General features: G+C 49.3%; 2 protein-coding genes across 5 annotated transcripts; both read left to right on the forward strand.

The window, feature by feature from the left end:
• The first annotated feature begins 457 nt into the window (after positions 1-457).
• LOC307073968 (uncharacterized protein) lies at positions 458-5803 on the forward strand. 4 transcript variants are annotated; one of them, XM_079733937.1, is made up of 6 exons: positions 458-728; positions 983-1077; positions 1408-1555; positions 1770-1886; positions 2367-2420; positions 3514-5803. In XM_079733937.1, the coding sequence occupies exons 1-6, from the start codon at positions 581-583 to the stop codon at positions 4584-4586; spliced, it is 1635 nt and encodes a 544-aa protein (XP_079590063.1). In that variant the 5' UTR covers positions 458-580; the 3' UTR covers positions 4587-5803. The 4 variants fall into 4 exon arrangements, with proteins under 4 accessions (XP_079590063.1, XP_079590064.1, XP_079590065.1 ...); XM_079733938.1 differs by having other exon boundaries at positions 2370-2420; XM_079733939.1 differs by lacking the exon at positions 1770-1886.
• A 693-nt stretch (positions 5804-6496) lies between these two features.
• LOC307072453 (ras-related protein ORAB-1-like) lies at positions 6497-10239 on the forward strand (the record flags this gene model as incomplete). Its single annotated transcript, XM_079731758.1, has 6 exons — positions 6497-6510; positions 7855-7927; positions 8035-8130; positions 9068-9163; positions 9612-9743; positions 10009-10239. 6 exons carry the CDS (start codon positions 6497-6499, stop codon positions 10237-10239), a joined length of 642 nt encoding a protein of 213 aa, XP_079587884.1.
• Positions 10240-10977: the final 738 nt, after the last annotated feature.

The raw sequence follows: 10977 nt of genomic DNA on the forward strand, positions 1-10977 counted from the left end.
ATGTGCAGCTCAGCCAGTCCACACACTGCTCTTAAAGACTGAAACACTCAACACAGCCACAACCAGCAGCAGGAAGTACAATTAAAGATGCTTAGAGTTCATATAAATAACCACGCTTTACTAAGTTCTGGTTTGGTCAGTACTACCACTAGTGCCTAGTACTAATGCCTATTACTAGGTACTACTAGTGCTAGAACTAGTACCTAGTACTAGTAGGTACTAGTACCTGGTACTAGTGCCAGTACTTCTGTCAGCGTAGAGGTTCTGTAATGAGGCCCAGCTGGTTAACGTAGGGTTAGAGGTTAGGGGTACCCTGACCCTAACCAGACCCTCAGAGCTAAAGCAGTGGCCGTCCTTCCCCCCCTCCAGGTGGTCCGGTCCAGAGACATCTCCCCGTGCCCCCCCCTCCCGGTGGTCCAGTCCAGACCAGAGACCCCCCCCCCCCCCCCGGTGGTCCAGTCCAGACCAGAGACCCCCCCACCCTCCCGGTGGTCCGGTCCAGAGACATCTCCCCGTGCCCCCCCCTCTCGGTGGTCCAGCCCAGACCAGAGACCCCCCCACCCTCCCGGTGGTCTGGTCCATGGAGCCCTCCTGGATGGAGGTGAAGGAAGAGGGCGACCTGGAGAGCCCCTTCAGGTTCGAGGGGCTGCGCGGGAAGGTCCGCTTCTCCTTCGCGGAGATCAAAGTGCTCCTGGAGGAGGTGAAGAACCACCGCTTCGTCGTGCTCAGTGAGTGGCCTGTCTGTCTGTCTGTGTGTGTGTGTGTGTGTGTGTGTGTGTGTGTGTGTGTGTGTGTGTGTGTGTGTGTATATGTGTGCCTTTAAGGTCAGGTCCACTACTTGATCTTCATTATTATTTATTAATATATTTTAATATTTTGATAATTTATGAATTAAAATTGATGTAATCTTAATGAGGAATCTCACTCAAAAAACGTTAATTAACATTTATTTCTGTGTGTGTGTGTGTGTGTGTGTGTGTAGAGAAGTTTAACGCAGGTGTGTCGTCTGAGACTAAGAAACAGACGTGGTCTGAGATCACAGATAAAGTCAACAGCCTGGGGGTGACCGTCAGAGAGGTGAGTCTACTGGTACTAACTAGTGCTAGTACCACTGTACTACCTTCGACTAGTGCTAAGTGTGTGTGTGTGTGTGCGCAATATAACCAGTCCACATACACCATTATAACCTGTCCTCATAGACCAGTATAACCAGTCCTCATAGACCAGTATAACCAGTCCTCATAGACCAGTATAACCAGTCCTCACAGACCAGTATACCTTAAGACAGTTGTCTGTATTGGTGTACCCGGCAGTGGTGTGTGCGTTGTTGTGTCTTACTTTTCCTCTGTGTGTGCGTGTGCCTGTGTGTGTGTGTGTGTGTGTGTGTGTGTGTGTGTGCGTGCGCAGGTGCGCCAGATCATGAAGAAGTGGGCGGACCTGAAGTGTGATGCGAGGAGGCGCATGCTGGCCATGCGGGCCCCCAAGGGCCACAAGAAGACCCTGGGCCCCGTGGAGGTCATGGTGCAGAAGATCCTACTGCTGGCGCCGGGCAAGGGTGAGAGGGCCGCGCCTCCTCTCTCCGCTCCTCCTCTCTCTGCGCCTCCTCTCTCCGCGCTTCCTCTCTCTGCGCCTTTTCTCTCTGCGCCTCCTCTCTCCGCGCCTCCTCTCTCCGCGCCTCCTCTCTCCGCTCCTCCTCCTCAACATCGCTCTATAGGCTTCTGAGCTGTGTGTGTGTGTGTGTGTGTGTGTGGGTGTGTGTGTGTGTGTAGACGAGGCTGAGTTGGACATGGGGAGCATCGAGGAGTACGGCCGACGGAGACCGAGAGCGAAGCCCCGAGGACGCCCCCGCCGCCACTCTCTCTCCTCCCCCAAGGAGGAGCCTGTGGGTAGGACCTCCTCCTCCTCTCAGCCTCCTCTTCCTCCTCCTCCTCCTTCTCCTCTTGGCCTTCTCCTCTCAGCCTCCTCCGCCTCTCCTCCTCCGCCTCTCCTCCTCCTCCTCTCCTCCTCCTCCTCCTCCCTCCTCCTCCTCCTCCCCCCTCCTCCTCCTACTCCTCCTCCTCCTCCTCCTCCTCCCCCTACTCCTCCTCCTCCTCTCCCCCTCCTCCTCCTCTTCCTCCTCCTCCTCCTCCTCTCAGCCTCCTCCTCCTCCTACTCCTCCTCCTCCTCCTCCTACTCCTCCTCCTCCTCTCCCCCTCCTCCTCCTCCTCCTCCTCTCAGCCTCCTCCTCCTCCTCCTCCTCCTCCTTTGCTCTGTTCTTTATATTTATTAATAAGGGTGGGGGTCTTTTCATAATGACTGTTTTAAAGGTCTTCCTGTCTGGGTTGATGAAGGTGATATTAATCGTGTCTTCTTCTGCTCTTTTCTAGAAGAATTCTACCAGTCCTCCCCTGAGATGAACTTTGACCTAATCCACGATGAGAGTAAGAATCTGTTAGAAACGCAACTATCATATACTTTACAATGTACTTTATAATACTCCCTATAATGTACTACATAATGTACTTTATAATACACCCTATAATATACAACATAATGTACTTTATAATACACCCTATAATGTACTTTATAATGTACTTTATAATGCTCCCTATAATGTACTTTATAATACACCCTATAATGTACTTTATAATGTACTTTATAATACTCCCTATAATGTACTTTATAATGTACTTTATAATACTGCCTATAATGTACTACATAATGTACTTTATAATGTACCCTATAATGTACTACATAATGTACTTTATAATACTCCCTATAATGTACTTTATAATGTACTTTATAATACTCCCTATAATGTACTACATAATGTACTTTATAATACACCCTATAATGTACTACATAATGTACTTTATAATACTCCCTATAATGTACTTTATAATGTACTTTATAATACTCCCTATAATGTACTACATAATGTACTTTATAATACACCCTATAATGTACTACATAATGTACTTTATTATACACCCTATAATGTACTTTATAATGTACCCTATAATGTACTACATAATGTACTTTATTATATACCCTGTAATGTACTCTTCAGTACCCCTATAATATACTTTTTATACATTATATTATGTACTTCATAATATACCCTATAATGTACTTCATAATATGCCCTTTATGTACTTCATAATGTACTTTATAATATACCCTATAATATACTTTATAATGTACCCTATAATGTACTTTGTGATGTACCGTGTGTGATCTGTGAGGGAGTCTCTCAGAGCCCACTGACCTCCTCCCTCTCCTCCTCCTCCTCCTCCCTCTCCTCCTCCTCCTCTCCCTCCTCCTCCCTCTCCCTCCTCTCCCTCTCCCTCCTTCTCCTCCTCCTCCCTCCTCCCTCTCCTCCTCCTCCTCCCTCCTCCTCTCCCTCCTCCTCCTCCTCTCCCTCCTCCTCCTCCTCCTCCTCCTCCTCCTCTCCCTCTCCATCCTCCTCCTCCTCTCCCCCTCCTCCCTCTCCTCCTCCTCCTCCTCCTCCTCCCTCTCCTCCTCCTCCTCCAGCCATGCCGTTAGACTTTGAGGAGCAGGACGAGCTCCTCCCGGACGCCAAGCACTCCTACTCCAGCTCCCCCTCCTACGCCTCCTTCCTCCCTCCGCCCCCGTCTCCTTACCCCTCCTCCTCCAACGGCAGCGCCTCCTTCCTCCCCCTCCCCTCCTCCTCCTCCTCCTCAGTCATGCCGCCTCCCCTCCTCCTCCCTCCCCCCCCTCGCCCCTCGGCCCCGCCCCCCTCGGCCCCGCCCCCCTCGGCCCCGCCCCCCTCCCCCCCGGGGGAGCGGCTGGCCCGGGTGGCGGCCCAGAGCCTGCAGCAGCAGCAGGTGGGCGGGGCCCTGCTGGGCTCGGTGTCGCGCTCCCTGGAGCTGCTGGCGACGGCCGTGCAGCAGCTGGTGGAGACGCAGCAGGACTTCATCAGCGAGTCGCTGGAGCAGCAGCGCCACACGCTGGACGTCCTCAAGGACTTCTCCCACAACGCCCTCAGCCTGCTGCGGGACAGGCCCCAGGCCCACGCCAGGCAACCCCGCTCACACACCCCTGGTCCACCGACCGGCCAGCCAACCGGCCAGCCAACCGGCCAGCCAACTGGACAGCCAACCGGCCAGCCAACCGGTCTACCAACCGGTCTACCAACCGGTCCACCATTCGGTCCGCCATCAGCACCTACTACCAGCACACTACCAGCCCCGGGACCAGAACCAGCAACTGGTCCACAAGTACCAACTGGACCAGAGCAGCACCGCCTACAGCCACAAGATGATGAAACACAAAAAGTAGACCTGCAGAAGCCACTGATGGAGCACCCAGGACCACAGGAACCAGGACTAAGGGACCCAGGACCACAGGAACCAGGACCACAGGAACCAGGACCACAGGAACCAGGACTAAGGGACCCAGGACCACAGGAACCAGGACTAAGGGACCCAGGACCACAGGAACCAGGACTAAGGGACCCCGGACCACAGGAACCAGGACTAAGGGACCAAGAACCACAGACCCCTCAACCCATGGAGGTACAGGACACGCAGCCAAGGACCCGAGGGGAACCCAAGCCAGGGAGCCCGGCCCCTGGTGAACCCTGATGAACCCTGACCCTGACGGACCCTGATGGACCCTGACCCTGACCCTGATGGACCCGGACCCTGATGGACCCTGACCCTGATGGACCCTGATGGACCCTGACCCTGATGGACCCGGACCCTGATGGACCCTGATGGACCCTGACCCTGACCCTGATGGACCCGGACCCTGATGGACCCTGATGGACCCTGACCCTGATGAACCCTGATGGACCCAGGCCCTGATGGACCCTGATGAACCCTGACCCTGATGGACCCTGATGAACCCTGACCCTGATGGACCCTGACCCTGATGGACCCGGGCCCTGATGGACCCTGACCCTGATGGACCCTGATGGACCCTGATGGACCCGGACCCTAGAGCTCAACACAACCCAGGACCAGTGAACCCAGGACCAGTGAACCCAGGCCTAGACCAATAGAATGCAGACTAATACAACCTAACCCACAAGGATGGAACCTAACCCAGGACAGACCCATTAACCCAGGACAGACTCATTAACCAGGACAGACTCATTAACCAGGACAGACTCATTAACCAGGACAGACTCATTGACCCAGGACAGACTCATTAACCTAGGACAGACCCATTAACCAGGACAGACTCATTAACCAGGACAGACTCATTAACCAGGACAGACCCATTAACCAGGACAGACTCATTGACCCAGGACAGACCCATTTACCAGGACAGACTCATTGACCCAGGACAGACCCATTAACCAGGACAGACTCATTAGCCCAGGACAGTAGAAGCAGGGCTCCGTGTTGGTTAGCTGAACTCTGGGACATGAGCCGGGTTCGGTCCGGTGACCTGGGGGTCGTGTCACCCTCTCTCTCCCCTCGAGGTCAGGTGACCCATGAACCTGAGGCGGACCGGACTCCATGGTAACGGGACATGTTGGCCTTCTTTACTGAATCACACACTGTACTGTACTTTATGACTTAAGATTGTTCCCTTGACAGAGGAACCGAGGAGTCAATGTGGACACTTCTACTCGGAAGGAATGAGACACTACATTACCCACGATGCCAGCGCCCTGGCACAGAGCTATTTTAACTGCTTAGAGCTGCTGATTGTGTTTTTTTTATGAATAACATCTGCTCGTCATAGATTTCCCAGCCAGGTAGGAGATATTTTCCACATAGGATGAAGTAATAGTATATTAACCCGATCACTGCTGTATGAACGAACCTCAAATAAAGTCGAAATAACTGGAGTCAACATGTTCATTATTAACTCTATTTATGATAAGATATATACTGTTATCACTAGTCCCCTCAGACCAGTATAACCAGTCTCCATAGACCATTATAACCAGTCCTCATAGACCAGTACAAGAAGTCCTTATAGACCAGTTTAACCAGTTCTCATATAGACCATTATAACCAGTCCCTATAGACCAATATAACCAGTCCCCATAGACCAGTATAACCAGTCCCTATCGACCATTATAACCAGTCCTCATATAGACCATTATAACCAGTCCCTATAGACCAATATAACCAGTCCCCATAGACCATTATAACCAGTCCCTATAGACCAATATAACCAGGACACATATACCAGTATAACCAGTCCTCATAGACCAGTATACCTTAGGACTGTTGTCTGTATTGGTGTACCCGGCAGTGTAGTGTGCGTTGGTGTGTCTCACCTTTTCGTGTGTGTGTGTGTGTGTGAGAGAAACCTGACTTGCTCAATAAATAAATGATGGTCAGTCTCATCGGTTGGTGGCTTAGCCACGCCCTCTTTTGTTCCGCACACACACACACACACACACACAGGTCACAGACGCACACGCTACCTGTGTGCTCCGATCAACTTGTTTGCTGGTCACCTTGTTGCCTTACCTCCTCGTCCCCTAGGGTCTTGCCTCCTTGTCTCCTCGTCTGCTGGTCTCCACTCCACGATGAATCCAGAGTAGTAAGAATCATCTTTTGTTTTTCCTCAAAGTAGTCTAGTCCAGTAGACCAGGTCTACAGTAGACTTGACTACAGTAAACCTGACTACAGTAAACCTGACTTCAGTAGACCAGGTCTGCAGTAGACCTGACTACAGTAGAACTGACTACAGTAGACCAGGTCTACAGTAGTCTAGTCCAGTAGACCAGGTCTACAGTATACCTGACTACAGTAGACCAGGTCTACAGTAAACCTGACTACAGTAGACCAGGTCTACAGTAGACCAGGTCTACAGTAGTCTAGTCCAGTAGACCAGGTCTACTGTAGACCAGTCTACAGCCGGCCAGAGACTACAGTAGACCATAGACTACAGTAGACCAGGTCTACAGTAGACCTGACTACAGTAGACCAGGTCTACTGTAGACCTGGTCTACTGTAGTCAGGTTTACTGTAGACCTGGTCTACTGGACTAGACTACTGTAGACCTGGTCTACTGTAGTCAGGTCTACTGTAGACCTGGTCTACAGTAAACCTGACTACAGTAGACCAGGTCTACAGTAGACCTGACTACAGTAGACCAGGTCTACAGTAGACCATAGACTACAGTAGACCAGAGACTACAGTAGACAAGAGACTACAGTAGACAGAGACTACAGTAGACCAGAGACTACAGTAGACCAGAGACTACAGTAGACCTGTCTACAGCCGACCAGAGAATTCTGTAGACCAGGTCTGAATAGTCCTGCCTTGTGTGGGTTTAGATGGTTGGTCTGAAGACTGGAGGAGACATTCTGATAGAGATGTTCATTTGGTGTCTGTACCAAGGCCCTGACTGTATCAAGGCTGGGTCTAGAACCAATGCCCTGACTGTATCAAGGCTGGGTCTAGAACCAATGCCCTGGCTGTATCAAGGCTGGGTCTAGAACCAATGCCCTGACTGTATCAAGGCTGGGTCTAGAACCAATGCCCTGACTGTATCAAGGCTGGGTCTAGAACCAATGCCCTGACTGTATCAAGGCTGGGTCTAGAACCAAGGCAGTTCACAGCATTAAAGGTTTATGACCGCCTGCTCTTTTGTGTGCCATCATGATTCATGGCTGTTAGACGAGGTAGAGAAGAAAGTTGTTGACTATTTCTGACTACTAACTAACCGCTTACTACTCACTTAGCACCACTGTCACCTTTCAGCCTGGCCATTTTATTTTGTTCAAGGATCTTCCTGGCAGCCATGTTGGCTCCGCATTGACTCAGACTGCTGCTGCTGGGATTCCCGTCATATAATGTGTGTGTGTGTGTGTGTGTGTGTGTGTGTGTGTGTGTGTGTGTGTGTATGTGTGTGTGTGTGTGTGTGTGTGTGTGCTCTCAGTGACTACCTGTTCAAGCTTCTGTTGATCGGTGATTCTGGAGTCGGCAAGTCATGTCTGCTGCTTCGCTTTGCGGTAGTGAACACACACACACACACACACACACAGACACCCACAAAGACAGGGTTGCGTTTAGGACTAGGTAAGAGATGTTATCTGACCGTAACCCCTCCCACTGATAGGACAACACCTACACTGAGACGTACATCTCCACCATCGGAGTAGACTTCAAGATCCGAACGATTGACATGGACGGCAAGACGGTGAAACTCCAGATCGTAAGTGTTGATAAGGACAGGTGGTCCCCCAGGTTGGTTTGATGGTGTGGTGGTTATATACAGCGCCTTGCAAAAGTATTCACCCCCCTTGGCTTTTTACCTATTTTGTTACATGACAGCCTTTAGTTCAATATTTTTTTAATCTGAATTGTATGTGATGGATCAGAAGACAATAGTCTAAGTTGGTGAAGTGAAATGAGAAACATATATACATAAAACTATTTTTTAGAAATAAAAAACTGAAATTTGGAAAGTGCATATGTATTCACCCCCTTTGTTATGACGCCCATAAAAAGCTCTGGTGCAACCAATTACCTTCAGAAGTCACATAATTAGTGAAATGATGTCTACCTGTGTGCAATCTAAGTGTCACATGATCTGTCAGTACATATACACACATCTGTGGTCAGACTTAAAGATTGCTGTTCACAAGCGCAAACCATCCAACTTGACGGAGCTGGAGCAGTTTTGCAAGGAGGAATGGGCAAAAATCCCAGTGGTAAGATGTGGCAAGCTCATAGAGACTTATCCAAAGCGACTTGGAGCTGTGATCGCCGCAAAAGGTGGCTCTACAAAGTATTGACTTTAGGGGGGTGAATAGTTATGCACATTGACTTTTTCTGTCATTTTGTCCTATTTGTTGTTTGCTTCACAATAAAAAAAACAAAAACATCTTCAAAGTTGTAGGCATGTTCTGTAAATTAAATTATGCAAATCCTCAAACAATCCATGTTAATTCCAGGTTGTGAGGCAACAAAATACCAAAAAAGCCAAGGGTGGTGAATACTTTTGCAAGGCACTGTATATACACAGTGTGTGTGTGTTTGATTCCGTGTGTGTGTGTGTGTGTGTGTGTGTGTGTGTGTGTGTGTGTGTGTGTGTGTGTGTGTGTGTGTGTGTGTGTGTGTGTGTGTGTGTGTGTGTGTGCACGCGCCAGTGGGACACAGCAGGGCAGGAGAGGTTTCGAACCATCACCTCCAGCTACTACAGAGGAGCACACGGCATCATCATTGTCTATGATGTCACCGAGCAGGTAGGGGCTTTGGTCCTGAAATCAATAATACATATCAATATCGACACATGATCAGACTAATCAATAATACATATCTATCTACACATGATCAGACTAATCAATAATACATATCTATCTACACATGATCAGACTAATCAATAACAGAGATCTACCCTCCCCCTCCTCCCTCTCCTCCTCTTCCCCCTCCTCCCTCTCCTCCCCTCTCCTCTCCCTCCTCCCCTCCCCTCTCCTCCTCCTCCCCCTCCTCCCCTCTCCTCCCCTCTCCCCCTCCTCCCTCTCCTCCCCTTCCTCCCCTCTCCTCCCCCCCTCCCCTCTCCTCCTCCTCCTCCCTCTCCTCCCCCCTCCCCTCTCCTCCCCTCTCCTCCCCCCCTCCCCTCTCCTCCTCCTCCCTCTCCTCCCCTTCCTCCCCTCTCCTCCCCCCCTCCCCTCTCCTCCTCCCCCTCCCAAGGAGTCCTACAATAACATCTCCCAGTGGCTGCAGGAGATCGAACGATATGCCTGCCAGAACGTCTCCAGGCTGTTGCTAGGCAACAAGTGCGACCTGGTCGCTAAGAAAGTGGTCGCCTCCTCCACCGCCCAGGTAGACCTCCTACTGGGCGGCTCCCAGTCCCACCACCGTCTGCTGCTGGTTCTACTGGAAGCTACACAGTACATCACTCTTCTAATGGTGGAAAACTGGGAAGAAAAATAACTACTCAAATACTATAAAATTACATATTCTCTCTCTCACTCTCTCTCTCTCTCTCTCTCTCTCTCTCTCTCTCTGTCTCTCTGTCTCTCTGTCTCTCTGTCTCTCTCTCTCTCTCGCTCTCTCTCTCTCCCCCTCGCTCCCTCCCCTCTCCCAGGAGTTGGCGTCCTCTCTCCACATCCCCTTTATTGAGACCAGTGCTCGGAGCTCCGATAACGTGGAGCGAGCCTTCCTCACCATGGCGTCTGAGATCCACCGCCGGCTGGCCAGCGACGGCGGGATGCAGGCCGAGGCCGCCAGAGCCCGCGGGGCCCAGATCAACAGTGCCCCCCTGTGGCCTACCGGCGAACCGCAGCCCCGACCGGAGGACACTGGTAGCTGCTGCTAGGAGCTGTCTTTTGAGTCAAGGAACCCGTGTTTCTGAGTCCTACCCCCGTGCAGGCCTGCTTTGAGCTGGTACCTTTTGCTCGTAGCACGCAAATATTGTGTGGTGGAAATATAATATTAGTTTCGATTAAAACTGTTGCCAGTTATGTTCTTGTTGATTAATGAGGTAATAAATGTAAGATATTTATTTAGTAAATGTATTTTTTTAATTATATTTCTAAAAGACACATGGGTGGACATTACTTTGTTTAAATTGTTAAAATCTTCTTAATAGTAGAAGGGGAGTATAAGGTAAATCTAATAATTAATAATAGTACATATTATAGAGAAAAGCATCAACTATAGGGTGTAGAAATATTAAACTAAAATATATTTAAAACATAGCTTTTAAGATGTAACTATATTATGTATGTGTATATATATATATATATATATATATATATATATATATATATATATATATATATAGGCCTATATTTAACCATAGCTATAGAATATAATAATAATAATAATAATAATAATAATAATAATAATAATAATGGATTGAATTTATATAGCGCTTTTCTAGACACTCAAAGACGCTTTACAGTGAAGGGGGGACCTCACTAACCACCACCATATTGATTTATGACCATAGAGTATATTGGATATGTAGATACAACTAAAGCCTACAGGGAATAGAGATATGTTTATTTATATCATATTTTTACATTTACATTATAAATGTAATTTATTTTAG

The sequence above is a fragment of the Pollachius pollachius genome, assembly GCF_949987615.1.
Source record: "Pollachius pollachius genome assembly, chromosome: 3".
NCBI classification, from domain to species: Eukaryota; Metazoa; Chordata; class Actinopteri; order Gadiformes; family Gadidae; genus Pollachius; species Pollachius pollachius.

Coding starts and splice junctions, on each gene's coding strand:
- LOC307073968 (XM_079733937.1), top strand. CDS start 581: ATGGAGCCCTCCTGGATGGAGGTGAAGGAAGAGGGCGACCTGGAGAGC. Junction 1,078..1,407: donor TGGGGGTGACCGTCAGAGAG/GTGAGTCTACTG, acceptor GTGCGTGCGCAG/GTGCGCCAGATCATGAAGAA. Junction 2,421..3,513: donor TGACCTAATCCACGATGAGA/GTAAGAATCTGT, acceptor CTCCTCCTCCAG/CCATGCCGTTAGACTTTGAG.